Here is a 24,022-nt window from a genome sequence, read left to right on the forward strand (position 1 = left end):
ACTTCCTTTATAATCATGAAAAATTTATAACCAGAAAAACAGTATTTCATATTCAAAATAGGAAATAAATTATAAAATTTAACTGTTAATTGTGTGTGTGTGTGTGTGTGTGTGTGTGTGTGTGTGTGTGTGTGTAAAAGTAAAAATACACTGAAGGTAATTCAGTATAGTGAAAAGGGTACTGGAACAGGGATCAGAGGAATTAATTTTAAATGCTGGCTATACCTGGAATTATCCTCTATCATTTATATAACTTATATGCTTCATTCTTTCTACGTTCAGTTTCATCACAAGAGTTCTGAACTCAAAGACTTCTAAGATTTTGGGGGGTAAATATGCCCGTCTCTCTACCAAACCCACCCGCCTCTAAAAAGAAAAAAAAGATCACAAATACTTCTTACCTGTTAGTTTGGTAGGTCATTTCTAAAGGCATGTTAACTAACTTATTAACTAAAAACAGTTTGCTTAACAGATATACTATAGTGTCTGACCCTTGAGAAGAATTACTTTCTAGCTCTCCTATACCTTCTGGTAGTCTTGGAAGAGTAGCAATGTATTTATTCGACAAGTCTATCACTTTTCTGGAAAACAAGTTGACTACTGAACACCCTTCTTTCATTCCTGGACTGCAAAAGTTCCAACCAGGTAACATCAAAGAAAAATGATCTTCATTGGATGCTAATCCTAAAGAAACTGGATATTGAAGTCTTAAAATATTTAGATGCTGAATGCATAGATTATCTAATTCTTTATCCACACCCCATGGTAAGAGGCATGACAAGAGAAGTTTAGCTGTGTCTATCATGAGGTTGATATCGACTTTTCTTGGGGATATAAATTGAGCTTTTTTTGAACTTTTCATTTTTTTATGTCGTCTGATGCCTTCATTTTCATCAAAGGACTTGTCTGGGTTATCTCCCTGGCTCTGGTTCTCAAGAAAATTCTTCATCTGCCCTTCCCCTGCAATAGAAGAGGTAGAAGTTTTACTTCTTTTCAGTGTCAGTGGCCTTTTTTCAAAAGTGCTTCTTGCTCTTCTTAGAATGTCACTGCCATGCCATGAATGGGAGGTGCTAAAGTTGTTGAATTGAGTAGAGAGAAGAAGTTCCACAAGATTTTCCAGGTCAAAAAAAAGAACGTGAAAGTCAGTATTGCTCCATTTGCTCTTCACTGGTAACACATTAAATGGACTTGAGAAAGATGGCGTAACTGGGAGCTAACAAGGGAAAAAGAAATATATGGATGAGTTATAAAATTGTTTAAAAAAAAAAAAGAACTGATAAATCAGTAAAATGCTCTGTGAAATAACCACAAAAAAAATTAGATTTGTATAACCCTGGACAAGTCAATTAACTGGTAAAATACACTTCCTCATTGGCAAAATAAGATTCCTATGTATCTAAGAAATAATCCATAAGATTCCTATATATCTAAGAAAGTCTATGGTTCAATTGAATAAACAAGTTTCCTTTTATTCCAGGAAGACTACAATGCTAGAGTATGAAAATGCTTCATTCAGAAAATTCTTTTTTAAAAAGGCAAGTTTCCTTATGAAAAACAAAGAAGCTGGACTAGATGCCACTGAGATCCATGAGATCCATCCTCTTTATGTTCTTACGTTAATACTACTTATGTAGCAGGCAGATATGTTCAAATATGCTCAATTCTTTCCCCTCTTTCACGAGAAATCTGTATGGCATTTTAAGGTTTGCCACACTCTTCACACATGTGATCTTATTCAACACTTACAGACATAAGTTTGGTCATTACTGCAGGTAATATTAAAGTAGCTTGATGGCACAATGGCTGGAGTCTGGATGTGAAACAAAGAAGACCTCATTTTTCTGAGTTCAAATCTGACATCAGACACTCACTACTAGTGTGAGGAAATGGTAAATCAGAGATCACTGAAATGACTGAATAACAAAATCAGGTACCATTGTGTCCATTTTACCCTTGAAACTGCAGCCTGGATGTTAGTTAAATAATTTGTCCATTATCATAAAGCTATGAAAGCTTCAAATCTAGGTTTCTTGCTTTCAAATCTAGTATTTTTTTCATTAAGCTATATTGCCTTTCACACATGCATGTTCTTTTATCTAGAAATTCCTTTGCTTAGCTACTGAGAACAGTTTTTTTTTTTTAACTTGTATAAGTCAAATGAGGAGAAAAAATACAGAAAAGAATGCAAGCAAGAAAGAAATAGAGGTGTTGATAGCTTATATTCTTGGTACATAGCATTACTATTTTATTATTATTATTATTATTATTATTATTTTAATGTTGTATATTGAGCAAGCCTTAAGTAAATTGAATTGTCTACTGAGGTTGTTAAATTACAAAGTTTGTGAAGGGAGTAACTATTATTATTCATATTTATCTCTGCAGTACTTCATAGCATGTTGAACCTAGTAATAAAATAATAAAAAATATCAGTGGTCCTATGATCTCATCAACATGCCTTTTCTTTTAAAGAAATGTTTTAGAATCCTACATTTGTGCCTCTTGGGCAACTCTTGCTCCCATATCACCATAATTGTTTCAGAAAGGATTCATAGTGTACTAACTGGCTTTGATTATTTTAACATCTTAAACATCTAAACATCACCCCCACCCATCAGAATCTCCATCATCCAATCAAGATCTGATGGAGTCCATTACTTCACTGTCCCATTCCTAAAAATGCCTTGATAAACATGAACTATTTAGAACTACAACCATGAGTCTTCTTTGTTCCTTTTCAATTACTGCTAAACAGAGCTGGAAGAAATCTAAAAACCTTATTAGGTTCAGTATAAAAAACTTATTAGATTCAGTAAAAATTTATATAACTTAGTCTCACTATGACCCAAATGAAGCAAGGCAATCCATCTAAATTTCTCTAATTGATTGTTTTACTCTCCATGATTGTTGTTCCAAATTTTATGCATCTTTTCAACTCTCCCACAGCTATATATTTCCCTATCCTCTATATTAAGGGTAGACATATATTCTTCATACTCCTCTGAATAAACAGAAGTCATTTGTTAAGATTAATGGTTATCCATTTTTCATGAAATCAAATTACTTAGAAAATTTCCTACCATCTCCTCCTATATGACTTCTGTACCAGAATGAAAAAATGGCTCTTCATTTTTCCAAAGATCCTATATGTATCTTTAATCTTGTCCCTTACCATCTTTTCCTTAAGATGGTCCAACTAATATTTTCAGTCCCTCTAGAATCAACTGGTCCTTCCCTGCTATCTACAAATGTATTTATGACTATACCATGGCTGGTATGTCCAGTAGCTATGATCCTCTCTCCTTCTGTTTATAACTCTGTTAAGAAATCCCTCTAGGAGCAGCTAATTGGTGTAGTGAATAGAACACAGCCCTGAAGTCAAGAGGACCTGAGTTCAAATCACTTAATATTTCCTGGTTGTGTGACCCTGGGCAAGTCACTTAACCCCAATTGCCTTAGGGGAAGAAAAAAAAAAGAAATCCATTTACACTATAATAGATGCCTCTATGTTCTTCCCTGCCTAGAAGCTCAGCAATTTGACTTCTAGTTACCATTTAACTGAAGCCATTCTTTTTAAAGTTTATGTTGGGGGAAGCTAGGTGGCTCAGTGGATAGAGCACCAGCCCTGAATACAGGAGGACCCAAATTCAGATGTGATCTCAGACACTTAACACTTCCTAGCTGTGTGGCCCTGGGCAAGTCACTTAACCCCAGCCTCAGGAAAAAAAAAAATTTTTTTAAAAGTTTATATTTTAGCACTTGGTATATATTTTGGCATTAAATGCCAAATCTAAGAGCTTCTTTTGATTCCCAATTTGATTAACTTTTGCAGAATTTGACATTATTGATCACTCTCTAGATTCTCATGATTTTGCTCATGTCTTATTCTCTTGTTACATATATTTCTGCTCCTCTTCCCTATCCTATGCTGGTTAGCACACAAAATATGTGTGCTCTGCAAGGTTCTTCTTGGGCCCTATTCTCTTTTACCCTTACTTTTTGCTTCAGTTCCTCCAAGTTCAATGATCACTTTTATGCAGATGATTTGTAAAATCATATGTACATGTATATTTATATATGCATATAATCTTAATCCTTCTCAGCTACAGTCACATACATCCATACTTGTGTGTGTGCGTATCTCTGCATCACTAGTCCCTCTCCTGAGATACAATCCCACATGACCTTATGCATACCTCAAACTGGTTGACTCCTAACCACTTCAAATTCAACATGTCCTAAATGGAACCAATTATTTTATTCTCAAAATCTTTACCTTTTCTAAACTTCACTATTAGAAGCTAAGATATTTCACAAAATTCTTCCAGTTATTCAGATTCAGTTTAGTGACATCACTGTGTCCTCACTCACTTATCCTACACATCCAAACTGTTGCCAAATTTTGTTATTTCTACAATTATACTATCTTATATACCCCTTTTTTCTCTATAATCATCACTGCAGTTCAGGCTTTCATAATTTCTCATATGAACTAATGGAATAACCTTCTGATTGGTTTTTCTATGTGAAGTCTTTTCCCACTCTAATCTATTCTTCACTCACCACCAACTTGGTTTGATAAAGCATAGGTCTAATTGGCTCAATGTCTACTTACTAAAGTAATCAACTAGCAGCTTGATATGTATTCATGTACTACTATGCAAGAAAGTCACCACTCTAATAAATGATAATAACAGTTGGCATTTATATAGTTGTACTTTAAAAGTATGTTTTATAAATTGTCTCATTTGAATGATCTTAGTGATTTTTTTTTCAAATGAAAATATTAGTGTCATACCTCTGAGCTTATATTTCTTCTAATTTGTGTGTATATTATTTTATGCAGATAGTTGTCTTTAACTTAAGCGATCTATTATAAACTGACTCTCAAAATATATACAATTAAATATATAATCTTCATATCAACATTAGTTTCTCCCTGAATTTATGTCAAAAGTAGTATTTTTTTCCCATATATTATTTCTTCTGGACTCAAGCTCCAAAATTATCTCTGACTCTTCTTTCTCCAGTACCAACCACTGCAAGAATCAAGTCCTCCTTTGTGACTTTCATCTATCTATTCCTGCTGTTATCATCTACTTCAGTCCTTAATGGGCTCACACTTGCGTGAATGAAATTGCTTGATAATTCATCTAGCTATATCAGTCTCACCATGTCCCCTAAATGATCAAAACCTTTCCCTGGTTTCTTATTACCTACTACAAATTCCTTTAACATTTAAGGATCGCCACAGTCTGGTTCCAGTTTAACCCCAAAAATGAACATATTAGAAACACAAGCAGTATGTATTTTGTTTTTTTAAGTAATCAATTTGACATTGATTGAAAGTAAACACTTAGGTGCAGCTAGATAGTGCAGTGAATAGAACAACAGTTCTGGAGTCAGGAGAGCAGAAATTTAAGTCCAGTCTCAGACACTTACTAGCTGTATAATCCTGGACACGTGACTTAACCTCAAATGCTTAAAAAAAAAAAAAAAAAAAAAGAAAAAAAAAAGTAAGGACCTAACATGATAAATATAGAGAAGCATAGAAAGATTATATGAACTGTCACAAAGTAAAATTATCAGTCATGAAAATAATAAACACAATGATTGTGTACACTAGTGAAGAATAAAAACAATCAGAAATGGATACTGCAAAATTTTAAAGAACACGCTTACAGAGCTAGGTGTTACACAGATATTTAACACTGAATATAATATCAACCTGTTTTGATGAATTGAACAATTTGAACAAATGCTTTTTTTTTCTCTTTTGTTGCTTTTTTTTAAAAAATTGGTTATATGGGATGTCTTACTGAGAGGCAAGAAGGTAAAAGATGTAAGATGAATACATAGAAGTTGTACATAAAATACAAACTAAATGAATAAAATTCTATTAAAATACAAAAAAATGAGAAGTTCAGAAAACAATGATAGATATGAAAACTAAATAACTGGCTATGACATATGGCTTGAGAATGGAATTTGGAGTCTAGGTCAACCATGGATTTAATTATAGAAATGGCAGATGTGTGGCCATAAAATACACCTAAATGGAGACTGGGATTTTCCAAATCTGATCTACTGAAAATTGAATATAAGACACAGAAGGAAGAATAAATCTACCTTTGCATATTTACCAAGTTAGATATCATATATTTAAAACTGGAAAGGAACTCAGAACTTAGTACAGTCACTTTATTTTAAAGAAGGAAACTGAAGGCTAAAAAAGTTCAATGATTTACTTAGGGGTATAGTAGTGGAATAGAAACAAAATAACAACATGCCTGATGTTTGCAATAAGTTCCTCTGATTCCAAATACTGTGCTCTCTCCATTATGTCATTAGTTCTGTATTAAAAGTTTATGCGTTTGAGCTTACATAAATATCTGTGGTCTGAGAGTGGGTGTCCACAAAGTTGGAATGGACAAGCTAGAAATGATGATATTTTTGGACCATGAACATCAACTATTAAACTGAGGGAATGTGAACAATAATGGGGAAGAAGTTACCCTTATGGGGAAAAAAAACCCAAAACCATGATTTGGTAGGATGGTACAGTTAATCAACTAACATTTATTAAGTGCCTCTAGGTACCAGGCATGAGGTATTGAGTAAACATAAAAATTTATAACAAACAACAAACAAACAAAAACCACTCCTTCTTTCCAGAAGCCTACAATCTAATGGGGGCCACAATGAAACTACAAACTTACTCGAAGAAACAGAGGAGCAACATTTTGATAGCCCCCAACCTTAAGCAGTATAACAAGATATATTCATGGACTAGTGAGAGGAAATCTGGTAGAGAACACAGAAGTAGGGAACAATAGAAAGTGATAAACAAGTATTATGAAAAAGGGTAAAATCTAAAGTCAGAAGTTATTTTCTCTTTTAAGCCTTATGCAACATAGGATGTTAATATGTTTTTGTTGAATCAAAATTGGAATGGAAAAATCATCTGTACCAGGGATTCTTAATCTTTTTTGTTATGAGCTCTGTTAACAATCAGATGAAGTCAGATTTTAAATAAAAATTTCAAAATGATTTTGAATTCATAAAATAATATACAGGAAATAAATTATATTAAAATATAGTTATCAAAAGATTTTAAAAATAAGTTCATGACCTCAGCTTAAGAAACTCTGACCTAGATAGAGATACAGAGAAGACAAGGAGATTAGGAAACAAATCACACATGTGGGATGAACACATGATATAATACTGATGTGGGATTTCAATTATAGAGAAATTATGCATTGTGCTAAAGCTCTCTTTTCTAAGGTCAGAACAACTGATAAACCTGTAACTCATCTTAAAAATTCCATCTTTCAAAAGACGGAGCAAACAACAGTAGGAGTTGTTATTTTGAACCTGACTGTAACAAATAAAGAATATAGTGACTTATATAGAAATAATGAGAATATTTGAGAAAATATTTTACTCCATTTCAAAGTAAAGAAATATAGAGATAATAAAAAAAAACAGATTTTATTTAAATTTTAAAAATTATAAACAGGATCTAGTAGGCCTGAAAATTTGATAGGGGAAACTGGTCAAGGAAATGGGAACCTATCAAGAATAAAATGCTAAGGATGAGTTGTTCGAATGAGAAAAAATAAGTAGGAATAGTTTAAAGAGAATTATATGGGACATAAGCAATTTAGGTATTTTATTTGTTTATTTCTTAGGATAGGAAATGAGGAAGCTATGTGGTGTGGTGGATAGAACCTGGAATCAGAAGAACATGAATTCAAATCCTGCCTCAGATACTCAATACTTACTAGCTGTGAGGATCTGAACAAATCATTTAACCCATACTGCCTTGCCAAAAAAAAAAAAGAAAAAAGAAAAAGAAAGAAAGAAAGAATATAAAGAAAAATAGAAAAGATAAAAGATGAAAGGTATGGCATGTCATGGATCGTGGATGATGACTACAAAGTAGTAACCTAGTAACCTGGTCCTAGAAGTCTATATGTATCATATGTGTATACATATATATATATATATATATATGATGATATACATTATAGATGATATACATATATATACACATATATATGTATGTATATCATCTATAATGATGAGCATAGAAGCCTAGATACAAAAGAACAACAATAATAACAAAAATAATTGGAGGTGTTTTATTGTCCAGAACAGTATCAAAATCAAAGAAGGAATATCCCCCATGTCCAGGGTAAATGGTAATATAAAAGATGATTGACTGAAGACTGAATTATAAAATCATACGATGTTCAGTTTGGAAGGGACCATATTCAATGTTCTAGTCTCATTTATCTGAAAAACAATCATGTTTATAATGAAATATATCTATCAGTTACCATCTGATTTCTGAACAATCAGTGGCTACTAAAGGGTCATGACAATGAGAGAGATATCATAGGACTAAAGACAGTTCAATGTTTTCTTCATTTTCAAAAAAAGGGACAAGGATAGAAATTTAGAAGGATATACCTCTGAATTTGACTTCAATCAGTACCAAAATTCTGGAACAAATATTTAAGAACATATGAGAATTTTCACTTGCTAGCAATTAGAAAGGAAAAACATAAATACAAAACCAAAATGTTTCCTTTAAGAAAAACCATGCCAAACTAAACTCATTTCTTTTTCTGACAAGATTATTGGCTTAAAATTCAGGAAAATATTATAGCTATAGTATACAGGAACTTAAGCTAAATATTTTTTAAAAATCACTATGTCATTCTGATAGACAAGATAGAAAAGGATTTAAATATTTAGAAATATTCAAAAATGTTTGAATGAACAGATCCAAAAACTAGTCTTTAATTAGGAAGTGGTTTTTTTTTTTTTTGTTTGTTTGTTTTGTTTTTTCCCTGAGGCTGGGGTTAAGTGACTTGCCCAGGGTCACACAGCTAGGAAGTGTTAAGTGTCTGAGACCAGATTTGAACTAGGGTCCTCCTGAATTCAAGGCTGGTGCTCTATCCACTGCGCCACCTACCTGCCTCCAATTAGGAAGTTTCTTATGGAATGATTCAAAACTAATTTTCAAAATATATGCATGGATAATATTTCAACATTGACCCTTGCATAGCCTTGTGTTCCAAAATTTCCCCTCCTTCCCCCCACCCCCTCCACTAGATGGCAAGCAATCTAATATACATTATACATGTTAAAATATATGTTAAATCTAATGAGAAACACATTTATACAATTCTCTTGCTGCATAAGAAAAATCAAATCAAAAAGAAAAATAAATGAGGAAGAAAACAAAATACAAGAAAACAACAAAAAAAGTGAGAATGCTATGTTGTGATACACATTCAGTTCCCACAGACCTCTCTCTTGGTGTAGATGGCTTTTTGCCAAGATCATTGGAACTGTTATCAGTCACCTCATTGTTGGAAAGAGTCATGTTCATCAGAATTGATCATCATATAATATTGATGTACAATAAGATCCTGGTTCTGCTTATTTCACTTAGCATCAGTAAGTCTCTCCAGGATTCTCTAAAATCATCCTCCTGATTGTTTCTTATAGATAATAACATTCCATAACATTCATATACCATAACTTATTCAGCCATTCTCCAACTGATGGCATCTACTCAGTTTCCAATCTCTTGCACTATGAAAAGGGTTACTACAAACATTTTTACACGTGTGTCCCTTTCCTTCCTTAAGATCTCTTTGGTATATTAGTGCCAATAGAAACACTGATGGGTCAAAGGGTATGTACAGTTTGATAACTTTTTAAGCCTAGTTCCAAATTGCTCTCCAGAATGGCTGGATTTGTTTACATTTCTACCAACAATGTATTAGTTGTTGGAGGGGCCATTTTCTCACATCCCCTCCAACATTCATCATTGTCTTTTCCTGTCATCTTAATCAATCTGAGAGGTGTGTAGTGGTATCTCAGAGTTGTTTTAATTTGCAGTCTTCTGATCAATAGTGATTTAGAGCATCTTTTCATATGACTAGAAATGGTTTTAATTTCTTCATCTGAAAATTGTCTGTTCATATCTTTTGACTATTTATCAATTGGAGAATGGCTTGAATTCTTATAAATTTGAATCAATTCTCTATATATTTTAGAAATGAGGCCTTTATCAGAACCCCTAAATGTAAAAATGTTTTTCCAAGTTATTGCTTCCCTTCTGATCCTTGTTTGCATTAGTTTTGTTTGTACAAAAACTTTTAAACTTAATATAATCAGAGTATTTAGTTTTCTGAGATTCAGTATTTTGGTCAGTGAAGGAATAAAAAATATTTTTGTAGATAACATTAATCTGAAAGGAATAGCTAATATATTAGATGACTACCTATTAGCCATTACAAACATTTTGAACTAAACATGTCCACAACTGAGCTTTGGGGGATTATCTTTTCTGAATTTCTTGATTACTGTCAAGGGCACCATCATCTTCTCAACCCTACCTGTTTTCATTTAATTCTTCCGAATCCCATCCCCATCTCCCATATCTAAATCCGTTGCCAAGTCCTGTCATTTTTACCTTTGTAACACCTTTAATATACTTTCTTCTTTCTTCTAACACTGCCAAACTCTGGGGTCGGCCCTTATCAACCCGATTACTGAAATAGCTCTTTGATTGTTCTCCCAGCCTCAAGTCTTGGAATACTCCAGTGGATCTTCTACTTCACTATCAAACTGATCTTCCTAAAGTATAGATGGACAATGTTCCCTTGAAGTTGCCCATTCAATAAATTCTACTGGTTCTCTACTAACACCAGGATCTAACAGAGATCCTCTATTGGACTTTTGAAGCACTTATAACCTGACCCCTCTTACCTTTATAATTTTACTCCTTACTTCTTTCCACATAATCTACAATTATGACACTGGCTTCTTTGCTATCCTAAAAGATGACATATCATTTCCTAATCTAAGCATTTTCAAGAGCTACTCCCTATGCCTGAACTTTATGTTATGGCTCCAAAGATGATATGACAAGATACTCCTATCTTACCCCTTTGAAGAAGTGGGAGGTTCACTAGTGTAATAGATTGAAAACATTTTAAAATATTTTCAATATCTTGAATAGTTATGCTGTTTTCCCCCTTTTAAAAATATAATTTGTTATATGAAGTTGGATATCTGGGAGAAGGAGAAGGGAATATGGTAAATTATGATGATATAAAAAACCAAAATATATTATTAAAACTTGTTTTGGAAATAAAGAAAGGATCATGCAACAATGCCATGCCATTTTATATATGAAAAATAATCTATTATTCTATTAAAATCTATTAAAAATAACAAGAATGAAATCTCAGATTCAGTCAAAAATAAACGAACAATTAAAAACAGGCTTTCATATGCAGAAATAAGAAAAGCTTTGAACTAAATATATCAAAATATCTGCCTTCAAAAAAATGCTTTCAAAGTAAATAACTTGGGAAGTTATGGGCAAATTCTAAAGACAGTAAGATTGCTCAAAAATCTTTTTTGGAGTATCTTATTTTGATTTAGCTTAGAATACTCAAAAAAACCAACTTCTATACCTTCATTTTATATTAACTGGTATTGCTCAGCTTTATCACTAACTTGTCTTGCAGACTTCTGGCTATTTCCAAAAACTAAATACACTCCCCAAGGATCTGCCCATACTGAAGACATTTCAAAGGAATGCATGGTGCTCAGCATTATACCTTCTTCACAATGAGAACTTAATAAATGTTTATTGAATTGTAACAAATTGAAAGGAATGCATAGGGTCTTTTCAAAATATCTTATTCCAAATGTGTTTGAGCAATGGCAGTTCCATACTGCTGAGTGTGGTAAGTCTCCAACATGGCTGATCAAAAAAAAGGACAGACCTTATTTAGATGTTTGTTATATAATTATACATGACAGTTTTTCTTTTTTTTTTTTTAAGTTTTTTTTTAGTGAACAATAGACTGATAATAATAATGGTTACCAATCTAATAGGTTTGTGGAGGGCTTTGTGTATGTTGTTTCATTTGATCTTTCACAACAACCCTGTGAGACACAGTATTAAAATGTAAATAAAAATGTAAAATAAAAATTTTACCAATAAGGAAACAGTGGTTCAGAGAGATAGTAATGCAGTAGAAAGTATCCAAGATGATATTTTATTCAGGTCTGCCTGAATGAATGATCATTGCTACAGCCTCCTTAAGTACAGTATTGGTATCAATTGGGTTCTTTTAAGTCCAAGAGAGAAAGTTCTCTTTGCATAGATACTTTCTGTGGAAGGACATGAACAAGAACTCCAAAGGCTGCTGTTGCTGACCCCAGCACTTAGCACAGTACCTTGGCAAAGCAACTATGCTTAGTACTTATGCTTGTTGGCTTGTCTTACTCTACTAGTTATGTAACTCCAAAGATGCCAGAGATGGAAACAATATATTGGCCAGTTATTGTTTTTCAATTTCAGAGAACCAAAATAATATCACTATATTGTAGTCAATGTCATGGAGTACAGTGTCTTATTTGATATGGGAACACCATGCTAGAGGATGCTGTGTTCTGGAGCAAAATAGAATTACAGTAGCTCAAAAGAAATGTGAAATGTAAAAATTTAGAGACATCTCCACTCCAAATGTTCAAATACATAAACAAAAACATTCATAGCAGGTTGTTGTCCTTCATTTTCAAAGAGGGCCAAAATATTAGAGTCAAGTTAAAGTGTGTCTGTCTGATTGTGGCTGATCAGACCAGGATGAGCTCAAGAATGATCTGCCACAGATCAGACACTAGTCCCTAAGAACTTCTGGAGTGACTTCTCTAACTCTATGCATCTTACCTTTCTTCTGAACTAATACAATTTTCCTTTGTTCATTAAGCAAGCACCTTCTCTGATAATGGCATGCCATGCTGGTGCTCCTATGCCATTGTCTCCCATGTCATACAATTGATTCTAAAATTCTTAAGAGATACCTTGAGAATGACCCAGTATTGCTTTTTCTGACCACCTTGTGAATGATTGTCCTGTGTGAGTTCTCCATAAAATAATTTTACTAGACTTTTTATGTGAGCCAAACACTAGAAACAATATCCTTAAATGCTTTTGTATTATTTTGCTGTGAGAAATGATAAACATGGAAAATTGAAGGAAATATGGGAAGATTTACCAGAACTGATGCAAAGTGAATTAAGCAAAACCAGAAAAACAGTATTAATGAAAAGATCATTAAAAAAAAAAAAAAACCAAACTCTAAGCAATAAAAAAAAAAAAAAAAAGCCAATACTGGTCCCAAAGAATAGCTAATGAAACGTATCTATCTCCTTCTTAGCAAAGAAATAGAAAACTACTGGGGCAAACTATTTATATCTTTCTTTGATAAAATAAAAATTCCTTAATAGGAAGAGCATTTCTGGGATCAATAAAATACATACATATACAGATTGTATATTTGTGTGTATATATGTTTGTTTGTTTATAAATGTTTTAAAATACTGTCATTCTAGTTTTCAAAACAATCTCATTACATCAGGCTGAATGCAGATACTATACATAAAATCTCAATTACTTGCATGTCATAACCTATGTGTATGTATTAATAGCCATCAAAGATGGCATGAAGAAAAGGCTTAAATAGGAAGGAAAGTTTTATTCAACAACATCTAGCAATTTATCTAACGTGAATAGTTTATAACTTGATAAACTCAATGATCAGCAATTAAGATTACATTTATATCAGAATCTGTTGTTAAATGTTACACTATTTTAATTACATATATCTAACAAATAATGTAATATACTGATTTCTCCCTGAAATGGTCTGATTCTACATTTTTGAATCTCAGATCTAGAATGAGGAGGGTACTTGAAGTCATATAGTCAAATCCCTTTATTATGCATATGAGAACCCGAAACACAGGGAGGATAGTGATTGGCTCAGAATCACAGCTATAATAAGCACTACAGGTGAGATTAAGTTCCAGTGACTCAAGACCCAATGCTCTTTCTACCATACCACATTGAATGGATGATGCTAAAGGCGATTCCAAAAAAAAGGGCCACAAAACAATAAAATGAATATATTATGACTTATCAAGTTGGAATAGCAAAGTTTACCACACCGAGTTAAAAATTCTGACCAATGATTTAGTGACAAAGATTTCCAACAATTGAACAATAATGCCCCATCTAATTAAAAAAAAATCAACATCTAATTATTAAGTTCTATTCATATAGCACTTTCCACAGGCTGTATCATTACCTGAATCCCCAAAACTTTCCAAGAAAGATAAAATATTTTTCTTCTATTTCCTCTAAGTCTTAGCATTCTTTCCCAACTTTTTTTTTTTTTTACAACCTTTGGGACTACTCTGAACTAGCTGTTGTTTGGTGAAGCTAAGGAGGGAGTTTGTTTATTGTCAGGGAATTGAAGGATAAGGAATGAGTGTTCTCCAGACATATCCATCCTTTGCTCTCCAAGCTCAATACTAGAAGAGTTGGCTTGTAAAGTTGCAAAGGAAAATCTGCATATGAAAGTGCAACAGCAGGTGGGGAAGAGAAGAGAAGAGAGCTGAGCCTGACACAATCCCTTTGTCTGGAGGGCAAAGATCTCTGCAAAGTATTATAGAGAGAAAAAGTATGAAGGGTAAATCCCAGATGGCCAGCAAGCATTTTGCAATTCAAGTCTTCTAACTCCTCCCCATATTAAGTATCCAGATGATAATAGGAAAAAAAATCCTAAAAAAAACCCCCTAAAACCCAAAACATATTTTTGCAACATAGAGCAACCTGGAAGAAAAAAAAAAAAGTGAGATGTGTGCGCATTTCCTTCAAATCAAAATGGCAGACTGTTCCCTTAATTTCTTTCCCTCTTTTCCCTACCTCATAAAGAACACATAGCATCCCATTGATAGTTGATTCAGAATGACCAAAAAGGCTTAACAAATACCTTCTTCAACTTCAGCCTTGCAATGGGAATATAGATTCAAACAATTTCCTTGTTATGACAAAAAACTTTCTGTCAAAAATGATGAATGAATAATATGAGATACACTGTAGAAGATCTGGAAATATCTAAATTATCCTAAATATAAAACTAAGTCAGTAAAGCAATTTCTTAAATTACTGATTTTTCTTAACATTTATTTCATTATGCTGTATGCTACTTATTACCTCAAAATATCTGATGAAGAGGAGAGCTAGGAAAATTAATTCCCTGCCCCAAGATGGGGGTTCAGCAATTACTAATAACAGAGGAGAAAGTACCTTGCATAGTCCTATCTCACTTAAAGTCAATTCACTTACACTTCCAGGCATCACCTAGTTGACATCAGGGTCATCTTCAAGAACAGAGGACAAACAACATCACCATTGGTCTATGTTTGGTTATTTTTGCTGAACTATTTTCCCTTTTTCTTTTTTATTCATTGTTCGAAGGAATGGCTTGGGGAAGGAAGGAAGCCACAGTATAAAAACAAACACATATGCACACAGGTATATATCTCTACACACATATGCAGATATATTATATTTATGGGATTAGGGATTTAGACCTAGTCATAATATCCAATCTCCTCACTTTAGAGTTGAGCCAACTGAGGTCCTTTAAGTTCCATAGGTCAGAGATAGTAAGTGTGAGGCAATATTTGAACTAAAAGTTTCCTGATTTCAAGTCTAGCATTCTATCCCATTCTCCATCAGGTTGATGTCTTTTGAAACTGTTGTTCAGTTATGTCTGACTCTTGTGACCCTATTTGATTTCCTTGGCAGAAATATTGGAGTGGTTTGCCATTTCCTTTTATAGCTCATTTTACAGATGAAGAAACTGAGGCAACATGTTTATGTGAGTCAAATAGATAGTAATTATCAGAGGCCAGATCTGAATTCACAACACAAATCTTCCTGACTCTAGGCTAAGCACTCTCTACTGCATTACAAATTCTGGGAAGTATAAGACTTTGATTTTTTCCTTCACGAAATTATGGCAGTTAAAAGAACTTTAAAAATCATCATGTTCATATAATGATGAGCTTTAAAGCTAAAAGTTGTCTTACTTACATGAACATCATGACGCTGAGTGAAATGAGCAGGACCAAGAGATCATAATATACTTCAACAACAATACTGTATGAGGATGTATTCTGATGGACGTGGCTCTCTTCAACAATTAGAAGATCCAAATCAGTTCCAATAGAGCAGTAATGAATTGAACCAGCTACACCCAGTGAAAGAACTCTGGGAGATGACTATGAACCACTACATAGAATTCCCAATCCCTCTATTTTTGTCTGCCTGCATTTTTTATTTCCTTCACAGGCTAATTGTACACTATTTCAAAGTCTAATTATTTTGTACAGCAAAATAACTGTATGGATATGTATACATATATTGTATTTATCTTATACTTTAATATATTTAACATGTATTGGTCAACCTGCTATCTGGGGGGGGGGGAGGAAGGAAAGGAAAAGTTGGGACAAAAGGTTTTGTAATTGTCAATGCTGGAAAATTACCCACGCATATCTCTTGTAAATATAAAGCTATAATTAAAAAAAAAAAAAAAAGAAAAGAAAAGAAAAGCTATCTTAAAGGCTTTAATTAATCAATCAGTTATTAATGGATTTATTAAGCATGTATTACGTGCCAGACATTGTGCTAAGCAATGAAAGACATACTACTTTGAGGTATACAAAGAATGTAACATACAAAATCAAATTTGATCCTCACCACAAATCTGGGAAATAATTTTAATATTATCCTTATTTTTTTAATATGAAACCACTGATGTATAAAGAGATGAGTTGAATTTTAGTGATCACACAACTAATGAGCATTCATTTAAGGTAGGGTTTGAACTCATGTCTTCCTGATTCTACTTGTCTCTTTTTCTGTCTTTCTTCTTCCCATTATTGACTCATCAGCCAGAAGCCATTCTCTCCACGCATGGCATGTACTTCCTCCCCATCTCCATCTCTCAAAACCTTAGCTTGATTACATATAACCTCTGCGTTTATGGCTTTTAAGACAAAGCTTCTTAAAGTTAAGAATGTGACCCTATGTGGGTAGTATAACTGAGAATGGTGGTCACAAAAGTATGATTTGTTATCAGTAAATCTTTTATTTGAATACCTATCATATATACCTGTATACCACGGTTGTGAGAAACTTTCTCAGGTAAAAAGGGGTCGCCAGCAGAAAAAATGGAAAAAAGTTCTGCTCTATGAAGCCTTTGCCTGAACACAATTGAATTGAATCTAATAAATATGCATAAGAAGTCCTACGATGTATTACAGAGGTTAAATGACTTGTCTCATTACACAGCTCTTTGCTGTGCTAGTTCTTACAAAACAAAACAAAATATACAAAAACCTATTCCTGCCACCAAAGAGTTACTTTACAGTTATCCCTTCCATAGTGGGGGTTGGGAGAGAGGGAAAGGTTGAAAAGGAAGGAAGGGGGTATCTTTTCTGCAATCTGGAAAATTCACATGAAATGTTTTAGTTCTCCCTCTGTACCAGAGTCAAATTTGGATTTATTTTTTCCTTTTTCTTTTTTATGGTGTTTAGAATACCTTATTGTAAATTATGGATTAAGTATTTGGTTATAGGTTCTGTGCTAGTTTTCACATACCATGTGTGGCTTACGCAAAATTCCCATTTTATTTCTTAAGCCAACCTACAATATATCAAAACTATACTGGGGAAAGACTCGATGTGGAAGGGATAACCATTTATTTATCATCTCTCTCCTTAAATTACCACATAGCTAAGCACTGTAGCTGTCCCAGGATAGCTTGATTACTACAGGGCATTAAGCAGAGGGCTTTGAGTCCAGAAGACCTGACCCAGCTTCAAATCCATTTAATTGTGTGAACCTTGTCAAGTCACTTTACTTCTGTTTCAAGTTCCTCAAATATAAAATAGGAATAATAATAACACTCACTTCCCAAAGCTGTTGTGAAGATCAAAGGAGATAATATTTGTAAAAGGATTAGCTGAGTACCTGGCACATAATAGGTTCCATATAAATAATATCATTATCATTGTTATTACCAGGATGCATACACTTCTCTGGGTGAGATATCAAGCTAGGAAAATATTTCCTTGCGGGAAATAGTATTTCATTTTTATTTTTGGATCTACAGTACACAGCACAGCATCACACCTTGTACTTAGTAGGCACTTAATAAATATTAGCTAAATTATCTTTATTTATTATTACATTGCTTTGAACTAGCTGTGAAATAGGGTCTCAATTATTATACCCCACATATGTGATCACTCCTTTTATCTGCTGAAAATGTAATCATCTTTAACATAGAACTCAAAAGTCACCCTGAAGCTTTCCCAGATTCCTGCCTCACCTCTCACACAGCACTTGGTTTTATAACTCACTGATGAATTTATTGGGTTGTCTGCTCTTTATATTAATATCTTACTCTATTAGACTATAAGTTCTGCGAGTAACACACAGGAGTCTTTGATAATAGATTTAGTGCTAGAAGGAATGTTAGAGGTCATTCTGTCCCACCTCTTCAAATGATTAAAAAGTAACTTGCCCAACTCCTTGGCACAATAGCATATCTAGGTTCCAAATCTAAGACCTGAAAGCCCAATGCTCAATCTCTTTCCACTACACCAAGTTGCTGATAGGGTAATAGTTATGAAATATTGTTGATTTACAGAAACATAATGGCTTAATTACTGGTATGCAGAAGCCATTTCTGGCCCTCCAAAATAACTACTGCTGATAACTGGTATAGGAAGACCTGTGAGACCCTAACTATTCCTTCTAGAAGAAGATGTGTTCCGAACTTTCTCAGCAGGAATTCATAATGGATTTTCTCATAAAGAAAACATTTTAAGAGATGGATAGGTATAGTGAAATAGTATTAATGTAGTACTTCAGGTACATTATGGGTGAAGTAGGCTTTTGTGGATTGCTTTGAAACCTAATCACCATTTATAACATTACTTCTGTGAGAAAATAGATTGTGAGTTCCAAACAACCTACTTAGAAATGAACTTTGAGAACAAACTCATATCCTTAAGTTGAAGGGAGGCTACCTGTATATCTTTTATAACCTCAATTTGTCCACTGATATTGCTTGGCTTTAAGTTAAATTTTACTGTTACCTATACTGTATGACATTCACTTTATTAAAGTCTCCAATATGGTAGAATCTCATTCAATTTTTAATAATTGTCTTTTTTAATAACAGTAAAAGCATTATATACCAAAGTGCCAGTTAATCCTGCTACAATGCTGTGTGAGATTCTAGAAATTAAGTAGAAAATGCTTGAATATAATTTTAATTGTATCTTGATACACTATTCCAAAAAGAAATTAATTGGCATATAAATCATTTCATAGTAAAACTTGAAAAGCCCTTAAAACCAAATGTCTGAATAAATCTTTAAAATGTATATCCAACTTTAATGGGAGCATTTTCTGAAATAGGATTTTTTAAAACACCTAGACATTGTATAAGAAATTTCTCAATTAAATTTATTATTGAAAATCTGTAATTTAGCCATCACAAACTTCCTGCCAATAAAAATTCCATGAGTTTCATGCATGTGTAAATGGAGTGATATAGGCAACTTAATCCTGTTTGCTCAGTTTCCTCATTTGAAAAATGAGCAAACCACTCAAGTATCTTTTCCAAGAAAACCCCAAATGGGGTTACAAAGAGTCACATATGACTGAATCTTGATCTTACCAAATATCTACCTATTCAACCATTTCTTTTTACTTGACATTACTGAATAAGGCCCAAGATAGAAGCCACTTATATATCTGTAGGTTTGTATGTGTCATCTGAGCTATTTAAACTTCTGATAGATCAAGCCCCAGATAGAATAGACTGAGCTCAAACTAAGTGATACACTGCCCAGGTGATACACTACCAGAGATCCTCTACCACAGTTTTTTACCTTGAGTTATTAATTAAGACAGAAACCTACTTCTCTAAAAGGTGGATCCATCAGCTGTAGCAGAAATCTCAAACAAAATTCATTACCAAAGAATGAATTTATGGGGCATCCCGCCGAAAGCAGGATTGATGAGGGTGAGGAATGAGAGGAGGGAGAGAGACTACACAAAGGGATTATGACTGCTTGATACCATCTAGGTAATGTTAAATTCTCCATATCTCTGCATCTTTAAAGGCAGCCTATGCAACCAAACCTTTCATAAGCACTCACCAATTTGCAAAATCCTAGGAACCCTTTGGACCTGGCACCAAAAAAACCAAAAATTAAAAAAAAAAAAACCACGTTATGCCACATAGAATCAGCTTTCTGTGGTTCATGGATAAAAAAGGTGGGAAAATTCAAAAATAAAGTTGGAACCAAATTAAGAAACAGCCCAGAGTCAGGGAGAAAGAAATTGGGAAAATTAACTTCCTATAGCTCTAGAAATATTTCACAAAATGAATAATAAGTCTTTAGATTCACAATCTATTATTGTCAATACACTCCTATTAATGTATGTATAAAATGTATTTGTACCTATGTATGTATATGTGAATGTATACACACATACACATACACTTAAAGGGCAAAATCCTTCATATAATTTTCTATCTTTTATTTTTTTCTGCTTTTCTTCTCTAAATTTCCTGATTCCTTCAATTTACTCTTTTAAAAATCATAGTTCCCCTACTATTTGCCTGATTGTGTCCCTAGTGTTTTCAAGTGTTCAATCATTCACCAGCATCCAGAACTGTTTTATAACAGCAGCATTTAAGACTGAAATATAGGTCCTTTCCTCCTTCATGAATATCAAAGTATATTTGTCCTTTTCCCTGCCCAGCCACTCCTAATGACAGGCAATCCCCCCAATACAATGATAATAGACCTAACCCACAATTACTAGGCTATGCCTTTTGAGCTGTTTTTCCAGTCACAATAGGGAACTGATCATTCAGTCATGAGACTCTGAATGGTTATGGTGATCACTCTTCTCTCATCATTGTAAGTGGAATCACTGTGGTGAGAAACAGGTAGCCTGACTGGACCACAGAGATATGAAGAAGAAGAATCATACAGGGATCAAACTCATGACACCAACTTCATTGGTGTAGGATTACTTCCTACAATTACATTGAGCATGTTCAAGAGACAGAAATAGATTTTTTTATTCCTGAAGGAAGAAGTTTAATTATGGGTTTGGAATAAGGGTTTGAACCTCTGGAAATTCCTGAATGAATATCAAATAGCAATTATATTATGGGATTTTTTCCTTAATTTCCACTCAGGTCTGCAATTAACTTCCCTCTGACATCATTATCAACTATTTTTCATCACACCATCAATGAACACATGTCTTTCTTGCTCAACCTCAATACCTAATTCACACGTGGAGTCAAGTGATCAGAACCAGGAGAACAATTTACACAGTAATGAAAACATTGGAAAAAAGTAACTTTGAGAAAATGAAAAACTCATGCTCAATTGTGATTCCAGAGGAATGTGAAAAAGAGTGTTCTCTACCACCTGAAAGAAAGGTTTTTAAATGTGATTACTATGAGAACTTGTTTTGATTGACTATGCTTATTTGTTATGAAGATTTCTTTAATTTATTCAGTTTACAGTGTAGAAAGGTAGACAGGAGAGGAAAACAAATGCCTGCCACTCAAAGGCATTTTTAAATTTAAAGATAACTAATTCACAGAAAAGTCCATTTGATAGTTATGGAAAAAAAAAGTGAGAAAATATTACATATATATATATATATATATATATGTATATATATATATATATATATATATATATGGATTAGTTGTGAAATTTTTAGCAAACTAAACAAAATATCATTTTATACTCTGCATGGCTTCTGAAACAAGTTCCCTTTTCTCCTAATTTTCCTATTCACCAATCCCAAGTCCAGTACATGAAAGAAAAACTAGAGAAAGATAAACAAAAGCAATAATAGCTGCAGGTTTATACAAAAGAGGTCAAGAAAAGAATAAAGCCATATACCACATGTAAGAGCCAACCAAACCTCCTTCACTCTAAGGCTGCCTTATTTGTCTCATACTCCAGCCCACCAAAAAGGTTATTTAATATATTATTTCTTCCTAATGTTGCTTATATCTCTTTTCTTCCATTCTTACTGAAACTACCTTAGTTCAGGTTTTTATTGCTTCATTCTTAAGACTATTACAATCGTCTATCTGCTAATGGTTCTACCTACCTCCATTGAACCCATCTTCCATACTGCTCCTTATTTAGCTTTTTAACCAAAGTACTACTTCCATGACATGCTTAAGCTTAAAAAGCTTCAAAGGCTCCCCAAGATTTATAACTTCTTAATTTAACATTTAAGGTTTGGAATTTAGTCCTAACCTGCTTTATCTTTCTGTACTTAGCTCCCCCTCTTCTAACCTGAAACCCTCCTTTCTGGAAGGTGCTTTTTTCATTGTTTCCAACAAGCTTTTTTCATTACCATTGGTATGCCTTTGTCTTTTAATTTCTCCCTGAAGAGAAAACCTTCTCCTACTCTCCAGTGATCCTTCAAAAATAAAATCAAATTATACCTCAATCCATGAAGCATATGCCTTTTCTTGACCATTCTAGGTTATAGGGATGTCATCCTACTTTGAAATTCCTAACATTTAATCCTGTATTGCTTTATAATTTAACCTTTCAGTCCAGCCTCAGACACTTAATACAGCTTAGTTGTGTGCTCTTAGTCACTTAACCCCAATTGCCCCAGGTAAAAAATAAACAAACAAATAAATAAATAATTTGGCCTTTCGTAAGAATTAGAGTGGAGCTAGGTGGTGCTGTAGATAGAGCACTAGAGTTCAAATCTGGCCTCAGACACTTAACACTTCCTAGATGTGTGACTCTGGGCAAGTCACTTAACCCCAATTGTGAAAGCAAGAAAAAGAAAGAAAGAAAGAAAGAAAGAAAAAAAGAATTAGAGTTAGAAGGAACCTTGCATATCACCTTGTCCATTCTCTCTTTTCACAGGTGAACACAGGGAAGCTAGTGATTTGCTCAAGGTCTCACATGCAGATAGTGAAAAAGAAATGGAAATATAGACTAGAACCACTGGGCAAACATGTGAAATAATCAAGAATAAATCCAGGTCCTTGAGGAAAAGACCAGAACAAAGACACTATATTACATTACCATGTGGTGACTCTCATCGTATTATGTGCATAATAAAGACACAAATGTTTTTATTTTTCAAACATTCCATTTGTTGTCTGATAGAGCAAAATTTGTTATCACAGGGAGCAGGTGCAAGTATCTGCTAGATTCACATTGTTTCTTCAACTATTTTCTTATCTAAACTAACACAACTAAATTACACAGTGTCCTGGAAAGCATGGTGACTCTTGTTATATCATTAGATATAAATCTTTCTTCCTTGCTCTTTTCCTTTTTTCCTTCCTCCTTCTTTCTTTTCCTCCTATGTGTCCACATGGGGTATCATGCCCTTACCTACAGATGCTCTTAAAAGCACTTTTTTTCTCTTTTGCACCTCTGAACCTTCTCAAGATATCCTGGGGGTTTACAGGTTGAATTTTTCTCTTAAGGACCAGGCCTTAAACCAAAACCAATCTGATTCTAATTGGCCATTAATAGGTCCTAGGCCAAGCCCCATTAGGTCATTGTTTGTCCCTCCAAGATTCATTCATTCATTCATTTATTTATTTAGATTTTTTTGGTGGGGAGGGTCTAGGTGAAAGGAGATTCTTGGCCCCAATGGCAACCTAACCTTAATCACCCTGAGTGGGTGTGGCTCAGTCAAACTAAGACCTGAGGGAAAGCTTAGCTTACAAAGGCTAGAATCTTTCTCATCCAGGGGCACCTCCAGGGCCTTGATGTGTATCTGGCCTCAAGACCCAGAGAGCTCAGGAGGGGAAAGTGAGGCTGGTGACCTGGCCCAGCACTGCCTGCATCCCTTCCTGATGTTAGATTCTCTTTCAGAACCAAGGACAAACAGCAACAAGCTCTATTTCACTGGGTGGAGGCACAGCTCAGTCTTACAATGGCACTGTAGATCCCAATGGTTCCATCATGGCCAAGCATTCATATCAGCTAAATACACCTCGGCCAAGTAAGAGGCACTGAT

At 33.9% G+C, this 24,022-nt stretch overlaps 1 protein-coding gene across 3 annotated transcripts in view; it reads right to left on the reverse strand.

The window, feature by feature from the left end:
* The window catches only part of WDR72 (WD repeat domain 72), a 275,177-nt gene that overhangs the window by 107,757 nt on the left and 143,398 nt on the right, over positions 1 to 24,022 (reverse strand). For all 3 annotated transcript variants that reach the window (XM_074294549.1, XM_074294547.1, XM_074294548.1), the window contains one exon: positions 402 to 1,213. In XM_074294549.1, the coding sequence (XP_074150650.1) occupies positions 402 to 1,213 (812 nt within the window). The remainder of the gene's footprint in view (positions 1 to 401; positions 1,214 to 24,022) is intronic.

Source organism: Sminthopsis crassicaudata, chromosome 2, assembly GCF_048593235.1.
Source record: "Sminthopsis crassicaudata isolate SCR6 chromosome 2, ASM4859323v1, whole genome shotgun sequence".
Taxonomy (NCBI): domain Eukaryota; kingdom Metazoa; phylum Chordata; class Mammalia; order Dasyuromorphia; family Dasyuridae; genus Sminthopsis; species Sminthopsis crassicaudata.